Source organism: Lissotriton helveticus, chromosome 5_1 (assembly GCF_964261635.1).
Source record: "Lissotriton helveticus chromosome 5_1, aLisHel1.1, whole genome shotgun sequence".
NCBI classification, from domain to species: Eukaryota; Metazoa; Chordata; class Amphibia; order Caudata; family Salamandridae; genus Lissotriton; species Lissotriton helveticus.
The window spans coordinates 569,081,386-569,101,912 of record NC_136065.1 but is presented as its reverse complement, the minus strand read 5'-3'; the positions used below and the strand labels follow the sequence as shown (position 1 = coordinate 569,101,912).

General features: G+C 45.1%; 1 protein-coding gene across 2 annotated transcripts in view; it reads right to left on the bottom strand.

Moving 5' to 3' along the window:
• PRKG1 (protein kinase cGMP-dependent 1) overlaps positions 1-20,527 on the bottom strand; it is a 2,371,600-nt gene that overhangs the window by 56,030 nt on the left and 2,295,043 nt on the right. For both annotated transcript variants that reach the window (XM_078642916.1, XM_078642915.1), the window contains exons 15-16: positions 8,119-8,241; positions 7,968-8,030 (exon numbers count right to left, since the gene is read on the bottom strand). In XM_078642916.1, the coding sequence (XP_078499042.1) occupies positions 7,968-8,030; positions 8,119-8,241 (186 nt within the window). The remainder of the gene's footprint in view (positions 1-7,967; positions 8,031-8,118; positions 8,242-20,527) is intronic.

Below are 20,527 nucleotides of genomic sequence, written 5' to 3'. Positions count from 1 at the left end.
GGAGGGCAGAAGCGAGAGAGTGTTGAAAGAAAAGATAAGGAGTGCGGGATAGAAAGTGTAGAGAAAATGTGGATGTAGATGGAGAGTGAAAGGCAGGAGTGTGAGAGATGTAGAGGGAGGGCGAAAGGAAGTGAGATTGAAACAAAGGAGAGAGATAAAAGAGATTGAAGACAGTAAAGTGAAAGAGATCAGAAAAGAGGTGGAAAGGGAGAGAGTGGGAGAGAGGGAAAGGGAGGGAGTGAGAAGGAAGGATGTAGGGCAAGAAAGAGAGAGGGTAGAAGGGAGAGAGGGGGCAGGTATTAGTGTAGTAATGTAGACAGAAAGAGGAAAAAATTTGTGAAAAAGTTGACAGTGCCTCAGGAAAGCAACACCATAGCAGTTTGCAGATGTGTTCTCATCACATAAGGAACACCATTGGAGTTTGCAGATTTGTTGTCACCTGCACTCACTTTCTCATCATAAGCACTGGTCAACTTATAGCCTCTACACATGCCCTTTTAAACATGCACTATTTGCACTTGATCTCTCTGTACTTGCCCTGTCCGGAAAACACCCTCTCTGCACACGCCCTCTTTACTCATGCCTTCTCTTCACTTGCCCTCTCTACACATGGACCTGTGCAGAGAGATGATATGGAGAGAGGCATGTGCAGAGAGGCCGTGTGTAGAGAGGCTGTGTGCAGTGATAGCGCATGTTGAGAGGGCATATGCAAAGAGGAGAGGACAGGATACAGAGGTAGTGTAGGAATGAGAAAGTGTAAGAAGTAGTGGGAGGGCAGAAAAGAGTGGGAGAGCAAGAGAGAGGGCAGAAATAAAAGGGAAGGGATGAAAGAGGCCAGGAGTAAGAAAGAAGAAAGGTCAAAAGGACGCGAGGCGCCCAGCTCACCTCACCATACACAGGGGTCTCAGAGCATACACTCGCACGTTTATCTACGGCTGATGGGTCAAGTAAGGGCACACCCCATGATGGGGACTCGTTGGGTGGATTGCGTTCTGCTGACGTCACTCTCCGGGTTGCTGACCGCTCTCCAGCATTGCTTGCGTCACCTAGTCCCTGTGGCCTGCAGTCCGCTTAAGATGCGGCTCCAAGGTCAATTCACCAAAATGCCTGGGGTAGCGGAAGTGCCTTTACATTCCACTTGACCTTCACTTACACATACATATTTAAACATATACAAACACACACTCTGCCTACTCATTTACACTCTTACATAAACACACTTAAAACTGCCAGCACGCACACAACATACATATATATAAAAGCATTTTTCCCCTTACCTCAGCTGCGAGGGAAAAGCATTCACCAGCTATAAATATGGGGTCGTTGGAGCCCCCCTCTGGGGCTCGACGTCCTGAAAAATGGCCCCTCTGAGCCTCAACAGGCTCTCTTCAGCGTTGGGGCGACCCACTGCCATCCGGGGCCGCCCTGACTCTCCATTTACTTCACCAAATGCCCCCCAGAGCCTCTCAGGGCTCTAAATACAAAAAAATGGGGCGGGGAGCCTCTCCGGGTTCTGTGCACGTTGGGGCGACCCACTGCCAACCGGGGCCGCCCTTGAAGCCCTCGTGGCTTCACACACCCAAGGAACGCGAGCTCGCGCTACTGCGGGGGAGGGGCTTGACCTTCACTTACACATACATATTTATACATATACAAACACACACTCTGCCTACTCATTTACACTCTTACATAAACACACTTAAAACTGCCAGCACGCACACAACATACATATATATAAAAGCATTTTTCCCCTTACCTCAGCTGCGAGGGAAAAGCATTCACCAGCTATAAATATGGGGTCGTTGGAGCCCCCCTCTGGGGCTCGACGTCCTGAAAAATGGCCCCTCTGAGCCTCAACAGGCTCTCTTCAGCGTTGGGGCGACCCACTGCCATCCGGGGCCGCCCTGACTCTCCATTTACTTCACCAAATGCCCCCCAGAGCCTCTCAGGGCTCTAAATACAAAAAAATGGGGCGGGGAGCCTCTCCGGGCTCTGTGCACGTTGGGGCGACCCACTGCCAACCGGGGCCGCCCTTGAAGCCCTCGTGGCTTCACACACCCAAGGAACGCGAGCTCGCGCTACTGCGGGGGAGGGGCTTGACCTTCACTTACACATACATATTTATACATATACAAACACACACTCTGCCTACTCATTTACACTCTTACATAAACACACTTAAAACTGCCAGCACGCACACAACATACATATATATAAAAGCATTTTTCCCCTTACCTCAGCTGCGAGGGAAAAGCATTCACCAGCTATAAATATGGGGTCGTTGGAGCCCCCCTCTGGGGCTCGACGTCCTGAAAAATGGCCCCTCTGAGCCTCAACAGGCTCTCTTCAGCGTTGGGGCGACCCACTGCCATCCGGGGCCGCCCTGACTCTCCATTTACTTCACCAAATGCCCCCCAGAGCCTCTCGGGGCTCTAAATACAAAAAAATGGGGCGGGGAGCCTCTCCGGGCTCTGTGCACGTTGGGGCGACCCACTGCCAACCGGGGCCGCCCTTGAAGCCCTCGTGGCTTCACACACCCAAGGAACGCGAGCTCGCGCTACTGCGGGGGAGGGGCTTGACCTTCACTTACACATACATATTTATACATATACAAACACACACTCTGCCTACTCATTTACACTCTTACATAAACACACTTAAAACTGCCAGCACGCACACAACATACATATATATAAAAGCTTTTTTCCCCTTACCTCAGCTGCGAGGGAAAAGCATTCACCAGCTATAAATATGGGGTCGTTGGAGCCCCCCTCTGGGGCTCGACGTCCTGAAAAATGGCCCCTCTGAGCCTCAACAGGCTCTCTTCAGCGTTGGGGCGACCCACTGCCATCCGGGGCCGCCCTGACTCTCCATTTACTTCACCAAATGCCCCCCAGAGCCTCTCAGGGCTCTAAATAAAAAAAAATGGGGCGGGGAGCCTCTCCGGGCTCTGTGCACGTTGGGGCGACCCACTGCCAACCGGGGCCGCCCTTGAAGCCCTCGTGGCTTCACACACCCAAGGAACGCGAGCTCGCGCTACTGCGGGGGAGGGGCGTACACCGGCAATGTGTCCCGGCGCCCCTCCCTTTCGTCGGCTCACTCACCGGCCGGCGGCTCTGTCTTCACTCGGGGCTCTCCCTCCAGTCGGGGAGCCTCAGGGGGGGGGGCAGGCACCGGCAATGTGCTTCGCGCCCCCTCCGCTCGCTTCTGAAGGCCGCTCCTCTCGCCGCAGGGCTCCCTCCGCTCACGGGGGCCCTGCAGTCCAGCTGCCATCACTCTTCCTCTTCTCCCCGGACCCGGCGGTGATTACCCGGCACTTCGGAGATTCCCTCGGCGAGGACGGGGTCGAACGGCTGACTCGGCTTCCGGATCCTCGCTGGGGCGGCTCCACTGCTGCGGCCCAATCTGGTCGCGGCTCTGCGAGCCTCCATACACGCCCAGCTTCTGCGGGCAAGGCATCGAATCAGAGCGCGGCTCTCGGGACAGGCCTACTGCAAACGGCCAATCAGAGCGCGCCTCCTGTCAACAGAGGACCAATCAGGTCGCGGCCCCTTCGTTTCTCTCGCTTCAGCTTCTGATCACTTTCAGGCCCCCGGGCCGCAGCGGTGAGAACACGGGGCAATGCCGGGTGGGCACCGGCTCTTCAGTTAGTTAACAATCGAGGTGGCCACTCGATCGGGCCATAACAGGACAGCGAGGAGGGGGGACAGCGAGGAGGGGGGAGGGGGGACGGCGGGAGGAGGGACACAAGGCAGGACAGCAGCAGAGGGGGCGGGAATGGACAGCGCATCTGAAATCACTTTCAGTGAAAGGGGAGGGAATGGGAAAAAACGTAACTCCGCCCTGGGAAAAAATCTCCGGAACGCCCCCGAATCTGGTCCAGCCTTGATGGACAGATCCGGCACTCAATGGCTAGCCTCCATTTATGGAGCTAACCAATGAGAGCCGGGGGACGTTCCAGGAGTCCTTATTGACGACATAGGATTTCACCTGCGCTGAAGAGCTGCGCAGAGCGCAGCCTTCGGCAGGCGAAACCCAAAAAAGGGCAACCAAGGAAAGTCCCTCACTGGTTGTGCGCATGCATTTGAAATTGTCAAGGGAATCCTTGGGAGACCCTTTTCATCAGATGGGGTGGAGTACTGCTTGCACACCATTGGAAAGGTTTTCCAGGGCTTACCAGGGTGCCTTGTAGGGCAAGGGTGACCAGAACTGTCACCCTTGGGATTCCCTGACGAAGGGAGAGTGTTTGTACTTCCATTTCTGAACTGGTGGACGCCCCTGAAACCCTAACACCATCTTTGTGACTCACCAGGCCATTAACAAAAGAGAGTGGCAACCTTTGCCACCTGTTTCATAAATCTTGAGGTTTTGATGGCCACTGACAGAGGCAATGATAACGTTATCTGATTGGTGCTCTCTGCCTCACCACCATCTTACAGTTAGAACCTATTTGTGAGTGGTAGGACACTGGCAGAATAATTTTACCATATTCCTTCACCAAGTTATACATTTTCGGCGTTCAGTTGGTCATAGGTGGATAGTATATTTTAAAAAGTGAAATATGAGGTGTTTACGATGTAGATTGCCTTCTGGTCTAGAATGACTTATTGACTAATGTTATTCTAATTTCTTTATAGATCTACGCAGAGCTTTGGGGAGGTGGAAAGAATTTGCTTGACCCTTCATATGAAATTAAATTTAGTTTTTTTGTTTGACTGCTCTCTACTAGATGAAAACAAGCTTTTGGGGAAATACTGCAAATTACACTTATGGAATATGCCAAAATGTATTTTTGGTACCTATTTTCTTTTTTGACCTAAGCCGTCATTTGTATGAGCAGCACAAATGTGCCATTCGTATTGAACACCTATTCATTTATTGCTTTCACTTATACTTAAAAGATTGTAATATGATTCATTAAATGGAAGGGAGAAAAGAGACACTTTCAATCTTTTACCAATAGCCCTGCTGAATTTAAGCTTCCACCCAGTAAGACAATCCAATCAGCCCAAGAATATAGCTTAATTGAACATTCAAAGGTAGAAACTGCCATAATGTGGGGAACCTTCTCTTTCTACACAGCTCTCTTTTTACAAAAGCAACATTCACCTTTGTGTTAAGCATATATTACAATGTATAATTTATCTGAAAATAGCTACTGACAGTAAGGGGCCTATTAGGATGGCAGGTGGACTTACGTCCGCCCACCACCCTAGCGGTGCTGGGACCGGCCGGGAGTGGTGCGGCGGTCCCGCACCGGCAATTAGGATGCCAGGCCATGGTGACGGTGGCATCACCCATCCACAACATTGTGGTGGGCAGTGCACACAGCACTGCCCGCCACAATGCTGTGGATGCACCTTGTGCATTTGCATGCACAACATGGCAGGTACCGCGCGGTGCCTGCCATGTTGTGCATGCAAATGCAGGGGGTACCATAGGTAACTCCATGTCCACCCTCCATGCCCTCAACACCCAGGGGGCCCGCAACGGGCCCCCAAATCCAAAGACCGCATGCTTTTCCATGGCGGCAAGGCTGATCTTCGCCTGAATCCTAATATGGATCTTGCAGACACCGCCACCATATTGGAGATGTTTTCCGTCCGGTCGATGAGTCGACCGGCAGAAAAGCAGCGGACGGTCTTTCCGTCCACCGCGGACCCGGACCCCCCCCCCCGCCATTTAATACAGCTGGAGGAAATGGGATGCGGGCAGAGGCAAATGTCGGGCGGATTGCCACCGCCACGCGTGCGGTGGCAATCCGCCCGACATTCTAATAGACCCCTAAAGTACTACAAAACATTTTATTGTGTTAAACGCATTTCCTTTCCATTATAATTTCAAACATCTTTATAAAAAAAATGAAGTGAAATCAATGAAATGCTCCTTTTACAAAATCTTAACTACTCTACTTCATAAAATAGTAAATTACTCCCTAGAAGGGGGAGCTTTACAACCAGCACAAAAACTGGGTAAAATTACATAGGAGATTTAACATCAACTCAATGAACTTGCAGAACTTGAAACCGGTCTCCAAACTCTCCTTTCTTAGAAAAATTATTGAAAAAGAAGTCTCTATGCAACAACTGTCACACATCTCTAACACAGACCTCTTAAACTCTTGTCATTTGGTACTGTCATCTAAATGCAGCATTGAAATAGATACCTTACAAATAATTGTGGATATTCTGTGTACATCTGAGAATAATGACACACGTCTGCTGGGACTACTGGATCTGTCAATGGCCTTGGACACCCTTAACCATGACTCTCCATACTCCATTTTACCAGTCAGGCTAGGATCCAAAGGCAACGTTATGTGATGACTTACAACTTTCATCTTTGACAGATCAAGGATTGTTAAACTAGGATCTTGAAGATCTACCCTATCAGTAAAATGTTGTGTACATCAGGGTTCCTTCACCCTCTGTATTTAATCTCTATATGAAACCACATGGTCAGATGCGCCATGAAAAAGGAAACCATACAGAATAATATGCAGACTATACCCAACTCTAAAGTATGAAACCTGTCTAATAATTCTTAAGCCTTAAAATCCATCCTTGAACAACAAGTAAAAGTGGACAAGTACATTAGACTTAAACTTAGCACAGCATAAACTAGATTCTTCCTTGACTCTGTGGAAACTCTCCCCCACCCCTACCAGTCCACTTTCGACTCTCACCTTGGCAACACTGCCAAATTGGCCGCATGTGCCAAATTGCTGGATTTTTGACTATCTATCAAAATCTAAATATTATGCCAAAAATTAATAAGTTGCGAAAACTGTCTCCTTACAACTATTCCTACAAAACCACAAAAAGCATACATCTCTAAGTCTGATGTTAAAGAAGCAATGCAAGCTCGATGCTTCATTCTCCTTGATGTCGGCAATATGCTACTCTCAGTTCTCCCAAGATCCAAAATCAGACCACATAGCCCCAAATCTGAGAGCTCTTCAGTGACGTTACATTGTATTAAAATGACTTTGTTCCTTCACAGAGCAGCACATCTAGTCATCCTGAGATATGTGAAAGGCAAGCTACGCACCTCAGGAGCAGAGAGAAAAACTAGAGACCAATTAAACTACTCCTATAGATCCAAACAACAAAAATGACAACAAAACCACCATTACCAATATTTTGGACCCAACCTCCAGAGAATATAAAACTGATACCTAATCTGTTTGCATTCCAAAAGGCCCTGCAAACCCATCTTTTCAAACTATGCAGAGCTAGCTAGACACTGAAAATGAATATTTATTATGACAATGTCATTCATTATCAAGAAGCATGGTTAGCCATCATTGCCTTTTACTTGTAAAGGGATATGTTGCTCTGGCAGATAGGGCCGCACTACAAAAAATTCTAGCATAAATAAATAAATAATGCATTACTTTGGGAAAAAATCACAAGCTCCGTAGAGCTAGAACAGGCGGAAAAGTCTTGTCCTACGTCGCGGCCATGACCTGGAACCAGCTCCCAGTTGACATCAGACGTGCCCCCTACCTGAACATCTTCAAGAAGACACTCAAGTCCTGGCTCGTCGACTAAACGGAGCTGCTATCCCCCATCTGCCTCAGCGCCTTAAGACCATCACAGGTGAGTAGTGCGCTTACAATTCCCTCAATTGATTGATTGATTAAGGGGAACTAGCAACTGCGACCAACGTTGTGTGAAAAGCAAAGAAGGAGAATATTCTAGGTGCATCTGTTTTTAACAAGCAGTCATTGTGTCAACCATGATGACTTGGTATCTTTTTGGTAGACCTAAAATCAAGTGAGGTCAAGGTGTTAATCTTTCTGGAAAACTGTATAAATGTGTCAATGTGCAAGAGGTGTGAAGGAGAGCGAGTCTGCAAACTCCAAAATATTGTTTAGATGAACACATGAGTAGATAGTAACATGTATCCTTATCAAAACTAAAACATCAGTTAAAATATATGGATAGATATTTAAAACAACTTACTTGTGCTTTTGGATGTCTTTCACACCATTTTTCAAGTTTCCCAATCTTTCCGAAGGATTGTCCCTGCAGAAAGAAGGTCCATGTCAACAGTCAAATTCTGGATCAATATCCTTTAATTTCTAATTGTTAAAAACTAAATGTTTTTTCATACCTGCATAGTTTTTTTATTAGATTAGCAGCGTTTTTGGTAATTTTCTTTGGAAATTCTATCATGTCGATGCCTCTCAATATAATATTGTAGGTCTTCATAGGGTCAGGGCCTGAAAATGGCGGGCTAGAAGAAGAAGAGACCAATGAATGAACTTCAAAGTGAGCAGTATATGCGGCATTTCATTAAGCATGCTGTGAGGTAGAAATAACATGGAACAGAAACATTTTGAGACATTTTTTACATGAACAGCACAGTGCTTTGTAATTGCAATGATTTTCCAGATAGGATTAGAGAGATTGGAAGTGCTTTAAAACAGCGGTGGATTAGAGCTCAGCATAATTTACGCAAAAACTATTGCATTTGTAGAGCTTCTAATGCTAATATATAGACATTAGGAGCTTCTGGTAGTTTTTCAGGGTTTTGTTATGCAGCGGCTTATCAAGATTAATCTCTGCTGCTGCTCAGTGCTGAAAAGGAAACATTCAGTACAGCTCTGCAAATAGTGAGTTTCAGGTACCTGGGACACAACCTGAGAAGGATTAATACAGAGTGCATAATTGTTTTAAATGGGAATATCAAGGCATAGATCATCAATACTAAAGATGACATGTTGACTTGCAGTGCCAATCTGTCCGTCATGTAGAGTGAGAAGCCAGAATTCAGGGTTTTATGAACTGAGCGTGCAATTTGTAACAAACACTGGACTTCAATAACTGATCAGCAATCAAAATTGGATTCGCATGATCAAAGCGACAATAAATGGTAATCAGATGTGCACCAGCATGCAAGACCATGACTACAGTCGGATTGGAAAAGGGTGTGATATTTATCTCATCTGATTTATTCAGACCATGGAGAGAGCAGAATATATTGGGTTCGATAAATAGCACCTAGTAGCAATTATTCTCGTTAAAATGGGACATATTATTCAAATTTTGTTTCTTATCATACCAAAATCGTTAAGTCTTATTATTTATCGAGCATTTTTCAGGTTTGTCCTGATGAAATTTACGTAGAGTGGCCGTGCCTTCGGCTCAAATCAGAATAGTAATATATTCAGAAACAGGAGTTATTGCACATATTATGGTTAATCCTTGTTGGACTTGGCCCTTTTGGCGGGTTCACCCCTAAACTTTTTGCCTGTCTCCTAGCCTCTTCCCTGTGTAGTGTTGATGGTTTTAGGCCTCTAAGCACGTTATCACTGTGGTCCAGTGTAAAGTGCGTGCACTCTCTGTGTTACATTTGTAAGGTTGGCCTGCCCTCCCACAGCAAGGGTTCCCTGGTCAGTGTGTGTCAGTGGTAATTCCTGTTATGAGAGTAGCAGCGTGGTCAAGTCTGGTATGTGTAAAATTGTATTAATAAATGCTGCGCATTGGTGTGCGAAGATTTGTTATGCTTATTTTAGAAATGCCACTTTTAGAAGTTGGCATTTCTGTGTGATATGTGTCTGCCTGCCTGGCGTGAATTGCATGTCTGGCTTTTGAGTGACAGGGGCTAGTGAGGTGTGGATGGCTCCAGGAGGGGCAGGGTGAGTCAGCGCTAGGCTGAAGGGGACATCCACATTTTAAGTAGTGGGAGGAGAAGTCCCTGTCCCCTGAATGAGAGTGTGCTTGCCCTAGTGAATGCTGGCTCCGTCCCTCTGTGGTGTGTCTGATGACGAGCCCCCACCTGACAAAGGGGAAGAGGAGCCTTGTAAACAAAGTGCTCCAATTCCCCCCTGAATCAGGTGCATCCGGTTCCCCAAGCCTTACACTGCAGACAAAGGAGGGAAGTCGTATAAATGTAGGTGCTGTGACCCCATGAAAATGTTGTTCTTGTGCTTACCTGGGCTGAGGGGAGACACTGTGCCAGGAGGAACCGCCGTGGGACCCAGGTGCTGCTTCTTGGGGGTCCCTGCGTGCTGGCCTGCCTGGCTGTGCCCTGCTGGGGTGTCCCCAGCCCCAAGGACTGTTCATTTCTGCCTGCCTGCTCCCTATTTGTGTTAGGTGAGAGACAGGCTGAGTGCTGTACTATCATTTTTCAAGTGGAGCGCGCTTCAGCTGTAGATCTGCAGCACTGGGCTGCGACGTGGGATTCCCCAGTTTTTTTGGTGCTCCTGCAGTAGAGCGGAAGCCCACCCCGCTTGTTGTACTCTTTTGTCCTCACGGGTGCCCACCCTGCTTGTTTGATTATGGCGTCCTCGCGGGTGCCCACCCTGCCTGTCTGATTTATTTACATGGCGGGAGGCCACCCTGCGTTTTATCACCAATAAATCACTGCTGCTGGCCCGGGCGCCTAGCAAGAACTGTTTTCTTGTACCCGCCTACGTCAGGGACCAGCCACGCTGGGATTGGCCCCAGCATTGCAGGTTGCCAGGTAACAGGAGACTCTCCCCAACGGAGCCGCGCTGCATCTCCAAGAAGCGCCCGGCGTCTCCGGGCAAGTGGGGCTTCCCCCGCTCTACAGATGAAGATCACAGTGCGCCCGAGAGCTGGGGAGCGCGACCGGAGAAGGAAGCTACCTCCCAGAGACCTGCAGGGCTGGCCAAGTCCCCTGCCGCATCTAAGAAGGTAACCGGCTTTGGTCTTGGACCCGAGCCGGCATAAAGGGGGAATTGAATTGGTGGTGCTAGAACTCGCTGCTAGCGGCCTGAACATTAACTGAAGCTGGAGTGTTATAGGCCCCAAGGAACTTGTAGGAGAGCACTTAGGACACAGCCCCAGGGCGGAGGGGCCCTCAAAGGCTTTAGGTAGCGCCCCAGGGTTGCGTGCCTGATTTCTTCACTACAAGGAGTCCCAGGTGATAGGGGTTCCCCGGGGCGCATTGACGGTGCCCCCGTGCGGCACAGTGGTGCCAGTTCTGCTAGAGCCATTGGTGTAGAGTCCCAGGGAGGACTCAAGGCATGTTAGGGGTAGTACCCGTTGACTTCCTCAGTTGCGCCACCGTAGCGGGAAACTGCAACGATTGGGAAAATGTTGTTGTGGAGAGCCCCAGTGGGGGCCCAGGAGGGCACACATGAGTGCCCTTGCCCACATTTTCTCCCCAGCTGCAACGCCATTAGCGGCAGCTGCAACGTTTAGGCCCTGTGTTTTGCGCTCCTTTGGAGATTGCGGCATTTGCCGCTAGGCCCTGACATTGTTGGACATAGGGCATTTGACACCCTGAGAGAGGCCAGATGGCCTGGGGGCCAGTTCTAGTGTGTGGTACGCCCGATTGGGGCACACTGTGTTTATGCTAATGTGATGCCCCAGGTGTTTATGTGATGGTGCTCATGCTTACAGGTATTGCATAATGTATTTATGCTTGTGATGCTTACTGGGATGCCTATTCGTAATGCGTTATCCTAAAATGTTTTAATGCTGAGGTCATTATTGTACCAGTAGTTACTGGTTGTGTTTTATATTTGCATATACTTACCTGTTCTGATGGTTCTGACCAGGGCCCGATTGGCCTGGTCCTGTATCTAATCCCCCTGTGAATATTGTCTAGTGCCAGTTCACACAGTGTATATTATGTGAATAAGTTTCTAATGTATTTATGACAATACAAAGGCTATTTTTTATATAACCTTGTGTGGAGTTCCTTTTGTGGTGTGCCTAAGGTGTTTCTGGTGTGTGTGTGTGTGTGTTGCGCAAATGCTTTACACATTGCCTCCGGGATAAGCCTGATGGCTCGTGCCAAGCTACCAAGGGGGTGAGTAGGGGTTATCTTCGGTGTGTAACTCCCTTGCCCTGACTAGAGTGGTGGTCTCTGCCTGGCTTTGGCGCAAACCTTAGCCAACCAGAGATCCCATTTCTAACAATCCTCAACCCTAAATGGTTAAGACTACAATGAAAGGTGCTGTTCTAATCTTAGACAGAGCAAATTATAATGCAAAATTGAACAGATGATTTAACAACATTGCCATGGATGAGGTTTTTAAAGCCTTTCAAAGTTGTGAGATGGTATTGTGGTAATGTGTATAATTTTTTTTATAAGGAGATCGAGTATCAGTCTTTCAATAAGTAAAAAAAAAAACTAGTTATTTCACACTGTAAATGATTTGGGGGTTTGTACCCAGAGAATGAAACATCAGGATAACATTGGAAGGGAAAATGGCTTGGTGATTAACAGTGAGAATTTTGTCTTCTAAATGTCGCAATAGAAATCAATACAGCTTCTTTCAAAGAGATGGATGTACTTTTTCTACAGTTTGTTTGGGGTAAGAAAGGTCCACTGAGTAAAATATCCCATACTACAATTGCCTATAAATCAGAAGGCGTTGGCATTGCTCCAGATTTGTACATATAGGAAGCCTCTCTCTCAGATATTTTGGTTTGTATGGTTGCTTCTAAAGGATCCTTAGATAATTTTTTCTTGGATAAAATGGTAGAGGAAGTGGGATCACAGCTCCCGGTCTTCCTATAGATAGCCAAACTTCCCCCAAATAACTAGATATAAGAGGTTAAAAGACCTTCGTATAAGACTCCAGACACTATTTTCTATTTACACTTTGGTGGCCGGCTATAAATATCTGCAATTAAAAGGAATGTAAGGTCTTAGATCTATATATCTAGTCTAGCCGCTTAAGGTTTTGGAAGACAAATGACTTCAGCGAGGGTCATTTTCTGCTGGGAGGAGAGGTATCACCTGGCAGGACATTTTAGATAGGTGCGGGGTTTGTAGTAAGCGATTCTTTTTTAGATTCATACAAATTATCTGTTTAATCAAAAAGTATTGTCTGGTATCCAGCGCAGGTCCATCATCATTAGCGGCTGCTCTTTTTAAAGCAAGGTTGAGTGGGGTAGGTAATTGGTATAGATTTCTGCAGAATCAAGGGGAAAACGATCTAATAAAGAATGTTTTAGTTAAAATTACTGAGACAAAACAATGCTCATTTTCTGAGGTCGAGTGGCAGATGATCTCAGAACTTGGTAATAAAGACTAAGTTCTAATAATTTTAAGAGCATGTCTTTTTTGTCAAGATGGATGGCATATTATACACCTAGAGCCCTCCACCGATGTATCCAGAGATGGAAGATAGATATTTTCATTGCCGGCAATTAGGCAGAGGAGATTGGCTTCATATTTTCTTCACCTGCCCATTGCTGACCAAATTTTGGACAAAAATATTTGGTGCTTTAAGCAGAGGATTACAGAGTCAAATAGACCCGGAGGCGTTAGTGGCACTTTTCAGCTTGTCAAAACAGAGACAAATTTACCCGAATATAAAAGGCAAGTATGTTTTTATTTTTAGTACCTCATTAGTGCCTCAATATTTGATTCTGCAGAACTGGAAGATAAATAGAGTCCCCACATATATAGAATGGCATAGGAAAATGATCCGTACCAGGAAATTTGAAGAGGCCTATGCTAAAAGGGTTGGAGCAATTAAAAGATTTACATGAGTTTGGAGTTTCATGGAACAACTCAAGAAGGATTTCTAGCACTGCTATGACAGAGTCCACCTGTGATTATAGAGAATTTTGGACAGTGGATGGCATAGGAAATTAATGGAAACACTTTATTGATTCTTGTATGATTGTCCCAGAAGCAATATGAGGTAGGATGGGATTCAGGCGATTGATCATAACTTTTTTCTTGCTTTTCCTAAAGTAACAAGGTGCAATACAACATTTACTATAGTCATAATGCACTTTATTCCTATTTAAGGTGTGCCGGAGATAATTATGTTTTAGCCATAACTGATCCCTATTTTGTATCTTTTTTTACTATGAAGTCAATTTTGCTGTATCAAAAATATTATCAATATTCCGCTTTTATTATTTATGATGTAATGAATTACTCTATTCTTCTCCTCAATAAAATTATTTAAATAAAAAAAGAGAATGTTGTCTTCAATGAATTGTGATTTAAACATTGTTTGAGTATCTAAATCTGCTTGATCCTAGGGAAAGTTTTCTTTTTACAAACCTAGAGTACATTTTTAATTAGAGTTTGGTCCCTGGTGAACTAATGTTAAGTGTTGATGATGCTCCATACAACTTTTTCATGTGGTCTAGGGTACAGTTTGAAGGTAATGGGGCCACAATGGATCCTTATGTGTCCCCAAGGTGTTGTAAGATGGAATGAGATGGGGTTTCAATTTTCACTTGAACAGAACAGTTCACCATATGTACATGAACTAGTTTGGCATCTACCATTCAGCGTCCCTACATTATTTTAGCAGAGCCAATCTTTTTTTCGTTTAGGGGAGGTATGCCATTAATAATTCTTATGTGACTGAGTTATAAATAGTTATGAACAAATTTACATTTATGATGGTGTTTAAACGAGTTGTTAAGAGGGCAAAGTCTGTCCCGCTTCTCCAGTCTCAATGACCTTGATGTAACAGATACAGATTGTGGCTTTCACTGTCATACATATTGTGATTAAATTCCACTTTTTTTTTAGGACGTTGATGGAGGATGCAATTTAAAAAGATCTAACTAGTCTAAAACTACAGGTTTGTTAACTGCGAAAGATCATCCTCAAACACAGTAAGGTCAAGGATGGAACCATTAATGTGAATAGTTTGGTGCCATGTTGGATATCAGCATTGCCATTTAGTTAGGAATTAAGGCATGAGACTGAGTAGCAAGCCTCAATGCCCCCTTCTAAGTTAAAGTCACCGAATAACATGCTTTCCAGAAATTGATTTATTTGGATTGGTTATAAATTTCAAACATAGATCTATCGCCACTGCTGTTAGCGCAGTGAACTAATGCATCCAGTGCAACAATCTATGATCAACCTCTACGGTCACAGGTTCAATCCCCAAAAGCTTCAATCAGCCATCCATCCTTTCTTTGTAAAACGAGCGTCATTAAGTTTGGTAACAGAAAACTTCCACTAGTGCTAAGATGTTCCCTTGAATTGAACACGTGCTTTAAAGAGTTTGCCTGTAATTAATGTTTTTTCTCCCTGTAGTTTTTTGTTTGCTAGCTTCTAGAGGATATAAAAATGTGAATTTCAATGTTTACGCGAGCTTCTACTTGCATTTGTGACTCAACTTATTTACAAAGAGCCCTGGAACATTGCTCTGGTAATATACAGAAGTCATAGATTCCAAGCAATATGTCTAAAAACAGTACCTGTGCCAGGCGGATGGTGCACAGGCAAACAATTTGCTGGCTTAATTTGCAGTGTGCAGCACATTTCTATTTTGCTTTCAACCAATGCACAACTTCTTGCCCACAAACTCCTTTCCCTAGGCCTCCATTAAATGTGAGATTTTCCAGTCTCAACCTCACCCTGAAAGCTCGCTTATGCCCAGGTTTTGGGTGAATACAGATGTAGCCTTGCGGCTAGAGCGGTTGACCTCCAAGCTGGGGAAACAGGTTTGAATCTCGACAATGACGTTCAATATCCTGTGATTCTGGGCAAACAACTTAATCTCCCTATGCCAAACAAAAAGCGAATATGTCCTTCTGTAATGAAACTGGTGCTCATGTAAAGCGCTCTGATACCCGATTTCTCGGGATAGTTCATGCTATATAAAACTAAAAAAACAAATTGTTTTCAGGTTGGGAAAATGTATGGAAAATATAAGTAAACAACTACAACGTCTTGATTTGATGTGAGTTCCAAAAATGTGCCATGACACCATTAACCTGTCCTTATGCTTCCAGTTTTGTACCTCTAACTCTCGCATACAGCAGAAAATCAACTTAACCAGGTAGACTTATTTGCTGTAATAAGCTGATTTCCACTAAGAAAATCTGTTTGTGTCAACCACCATTTCTGTTTCTCAGTATGAAATTCTACATTGTATACTCGTTAGGCTGGTGTCACAGTAGGACCAATGGTGGTGGTTAACCTACACCAGGACCACAAATTGTCCTTACAAAATACCAAATTGCAGTAATTGCTTAAAACAGAGCTTTTTGGTATTTAGAAAGGGAGCACCCATAAGGCAACATTTTATTTTGCGCAGGCTGAGAAAATTGCTTACACCAGTGTTGGCTCTAGGTAATACTAATTGAAGTGAAAAACTTTGCAAATCAAGATGGTTGTGTATCGCAAAATAATGGAGTCCCCTCCAGAATGTGATGGGGCCACTGATACTCCTATATGTCACAATTATTAATTGGCCCTGGGCTTAAATGGGGCCCCCACCCCCTAAAAAAATGTTGGGGCCCCCTGAAGGAGTGGGGGTCACCTTATGCCACAGGGGTTGCAGAGACCTGCCTTATTCCCCTACACCAGGAGTATTTTTTATTGGCTGTACTTTGAACTTCTGTATGGAATGGCACAGTAAATTGCTGCTTTTGGTTTGGATTCATTTTTATGAAGTGATGATTGTAGGCATGCCTTTAATTAGTCAGCTTGGGCGATTTTGCCTCCCCAGTTTTTTCACCCCTTGTGGAGTTCCGCGGGGGTCTTCTATTAGCCCTACATTGTTTAACATTTACGGTACAGACTTAGCACGATTAATTAAATCTTTTGGGTTAGCTCTCATGTCATATGCAGATGTCACCCAATTGGTGCTCTCCATTCATTAGAACTGGGACACTATTTCGGTTAACTTTCATGATGGCATGTTGGTCATTAGAGCTTGGATGTCAAGACACTGCCTCATATTGAACTCGTACAAGACAGAGGTTTTGGCCTTTGGAAATATATCCCCTTTGTGATCTCCTGGTTGGTGGCCAAATAAATTGGGATCGCCCCAATCCCTGTTATTAAAGCTGAGAACTTGGGTGTCATCCTGGATGACAAGCTGTCTTTTAAATGGCATGTTAACACAGTGGTCTCTTCATGCTTCTATGTTCTAAGAATGTGAAGAAACTGTTTCCTTTCATTCTAACTGATGCCAGGAGAAAGATAATTGTTGTAAATATCCTTCACTTAGATCGTAATGTGAATATGGTATGTCCTACTCACCCCTTCCCCCGCGTTGAAGTTAACTCAACCCATGGAATGTTGGTGGGGCGCTCATGTTAGAACGTTGTGTGAGGCTGGCAGCGCAGAAACCAGACGTGAAATAAAGCTGCTCTTTCTCAAGACCTGTGTAGCAGACTTATTCTAACAAATTGGCGACGGGGCTGCGCGGGGGGGCAGGTCCTGGTCTTCCCCCGTTTCTTCAGCACTGCCGACTAGCCGAGACACCTTATGACAGGAGGCCGTGAGTGATTCTGAAATTGACAGCGTGTAAATTTAACGCGCACCAGCGCATATTTGAATGACGACTTATGATAAACTTTCAAATTTGAACTGCGCTATATGAAATGTGGCCGTGAAGTGGTTATATACCGTATCGTCTTGTGCTGAGGTTACAGCCTTATAGGCGAATAAAGGAAACAATCGTAAGCGGTTTTGAAGGGCGAGGATTACAGCTTGGAAGTCGGCGTAAGTTTAGTTCCGACGAGCTGTGTTGCCGTTTAAGTTCGGATTTTGATTAACGGCGTCTAATGAATTGTGGAAGCCGTTTAGTCCTACGCTTATGAAGAAAACTGAGAGATAAGCCTTACAGTTAGTGAGTGGCCTGAAGGCTTAACATTGAAAAAAGTGTACGTGTAACATTCCATCGAAAAGTCTGTCAGCTTCTGACTGTCAAGCGAGGCGCATCTTTCCTCGTTGTTTTTCCTGTCAGCTGCTTAGACTGAGGCGCAGGATCGTGCGCCAGTGCATTGCGGCCACCAGAGGGCATAAACCCAGGGAAACCTCAGCGCAGATAGAAGGAATGCTCGTGTAAACGGTGAAACGGATCCTGTGGTTGAAAGGTCATATGTCACATACCGCGGAGGAAGCCTAGTGGGCGCACATCGTTACCATCACACTGATTGGCACAGCTGAGTGAAGCAGGAAAGCCTGTTGGTGTAAGATATTAAACACGATCACGCTGACAGGCACAGCAATTGAGACTCAGAGAGCCTGTCGGTGTCGTACATTTTTACTTTACCACGCTGATAGGCACAGCTTGTTGAAGTCTATAGGAAACAGAGTATTGTGACAGTGACATTAGTGTACTGATTGCGCTGACAGGCTCAGCATTTAATTGGAAAAAACAAGCCTGCCAGCAAGAACTCATTGGAAAGTATTGTGGGGATGTGTTAAAAGAGCGATGGCGTGTTAACTTATTTTACTGTGCACCCATATTTATGCAAATAGAGAAAAAAAATAAGAATTTATGTGAAGGATAATATATGTGTGTGTTGGATTTGGCTAAAGCTTAGCTAAACTATATCTTTACTTTAACTTACCCCTAACATATATCCATAGCACGTACTACGTGAATTAAATAATTCATGGCAACTGCGATGTCAATGTCCCAACCACCTCCCTTTCTAAATGAGGATGGGGAACCCCTCACTCCCTGGAAGAATTGGGTGAGGATATTTGAGTCCTATTTGATAGCTATTGGTGGTAATAGGTTCTCATCTTTGTGGAAGCTACACATCTTGCTGCATAATTTGGGGAAGCATGCAAGAGAGATATATGACAATTTACCTGACGTTGTGAGTGACAGTGGAAGTGGGAGTGTTGATGGTGATGTTCCACCTGATGTTTATCAAGTTGCTTTTATAAAGTTAGATGCTCAGTTTGGTAAGAAAATCAACGCGGTTTTGGAACGACACAAATTCTTCTCTAGGTCCCAAGGGAAGTATGAAAGAGTGGTGAATTATATTGCAGTGCTTAGAGGCCTATCTTCCACTTGTGATTTTGGGACTCTCGCTGACTCTCTGATCAGAGACCAATTGGTCAGATGTACATCAGATAAAAAGATACAAGAAAAATTGCTAGCAGATGCCCCTGATTTGAAACAGGCTGTGGATATAGCTAAGAGCACTGAGCACACAGCTTTCTGCATGAGTGAGATGAAGGACGCGGTTGAGGTAAAACAAGTGTGTGAGGAAGAAATACTAAAAGTATCAACAAAGAATGATAGAAGCAAAAGTGTACCAATGGGAAGTTCAGTTCAAAGGGCTGAAACTCAAAAGTTAAAGTGTTTCCGCTGTGGGAACCCTAACCACCTAGCAAATAATGTGAAATGTCATGCAAGGAACGTTGTATGTAGGAGGTGTAACAAGCGGGGCATTTTACTAAAGTGTGTCATGATGTGAAGAAAGAGGTAGCCCATGTAATTCTTGATGAGGAGGTACCTAGAGGTGACATTATATTCCAGGTGAATGAACTTCTTGAGAGCTCTGATTGTAGTTACCCGGAGTCGAGATATGGCTTGGCAATGTGCCTTATGAAGTGTATGCTGATTCTTCTTCTCCATATACACTCATAAATAAAGCTACCTTTAAGGCGAAATCTGTTAACAAAGAGTATGAGGTAATGCCTCCTGACATCAACCCGGGGGGATACAACCGTGATACCATACCCCTAGTAGGAATGGTCATTATGCAGATCAAATTTAAGGATAGAGTCACCGTGGGCAAGGTATATTTAACCAAGAAGGGATCATGCTTATTGGGGTGGAAACACCAGAAAGATCTTGGCATTAAGTTAGATCCCAATGCTTCTGAGCCAGTGTACTTGGTGGAACAACCTAGCATAGGTACAGAAGTGTGTGAGAAGTTCCCCGAGGTATTTTCAAATGAGTTGGGACTGCTTAAGGGTTTCCTTCATAAGATAAAATTGAAGAAACATTGCAAACCCACAGTGCATAAAGCCAGATCGGTACCGTTAGTAGTGAGAGATTCTCTAAAAGGTGAACTGGAGAAGTTGGAATCCATCGGGGTGATTAAAAAAAATTGAGAGCTCGGAGTGGCTCGACCCCATTGTGGTAGCTTCAAAGGGAGGAGGCAAAGGGATTCGGTTGTGTGTGGATCTTAGGGATCTTAATGCCAACATCTGGGTGGAGAGGCATCCCCTCCCCAGAATAAATGAGATGCTCAGCGTAATAAAAGGAGCATAATACTTCAGTGTTTTAGACCTCTCGGCAGCATACCACCAGGTTGCCCTTCATCCGGAGTCTAAAGGCCTGACTTCTTTTATAACACCCTTTGGAGCATACTTGTACAACCGGATGCCATTCGGGTTGGCATCCACGGCTGCCGTATTCCAACGCATTATGCAGCACATTTTAGAGGGTCTTGGAAAAGTCTTGTGTTTCCAGGACGATATTCTAATTTATGGAGATTCAGAAAGTGAGCATAACAAGAACCTGAGAGAGGTACTAAGCAAGTTAAGCAAGGCAGGTTTACTACCCAAAAGGACAAGTGCAAAATTGGGGTCAGATCTGTGACTTACTTAGGGCACACCATTTCAGGAGAGGGAATTAAGCCTAAAACTAGCCTAGTGGACGCAGTGGTGTTAGCTCCAGCTCCCTCTAATAAAGACGAGCTCAGATCCTTCCTGGGTTTAGTGGAGTACATGACCAAATTCGTAGAAATTTTTTCAAGTCACACATGCTCAATGAGAGAACTTTTAAAGAAGGGTTGCTCCTTTGTTTGGAGTTCTGAGTGCCAACAGGAGTTCCAATATGTCAAGTCAGCCA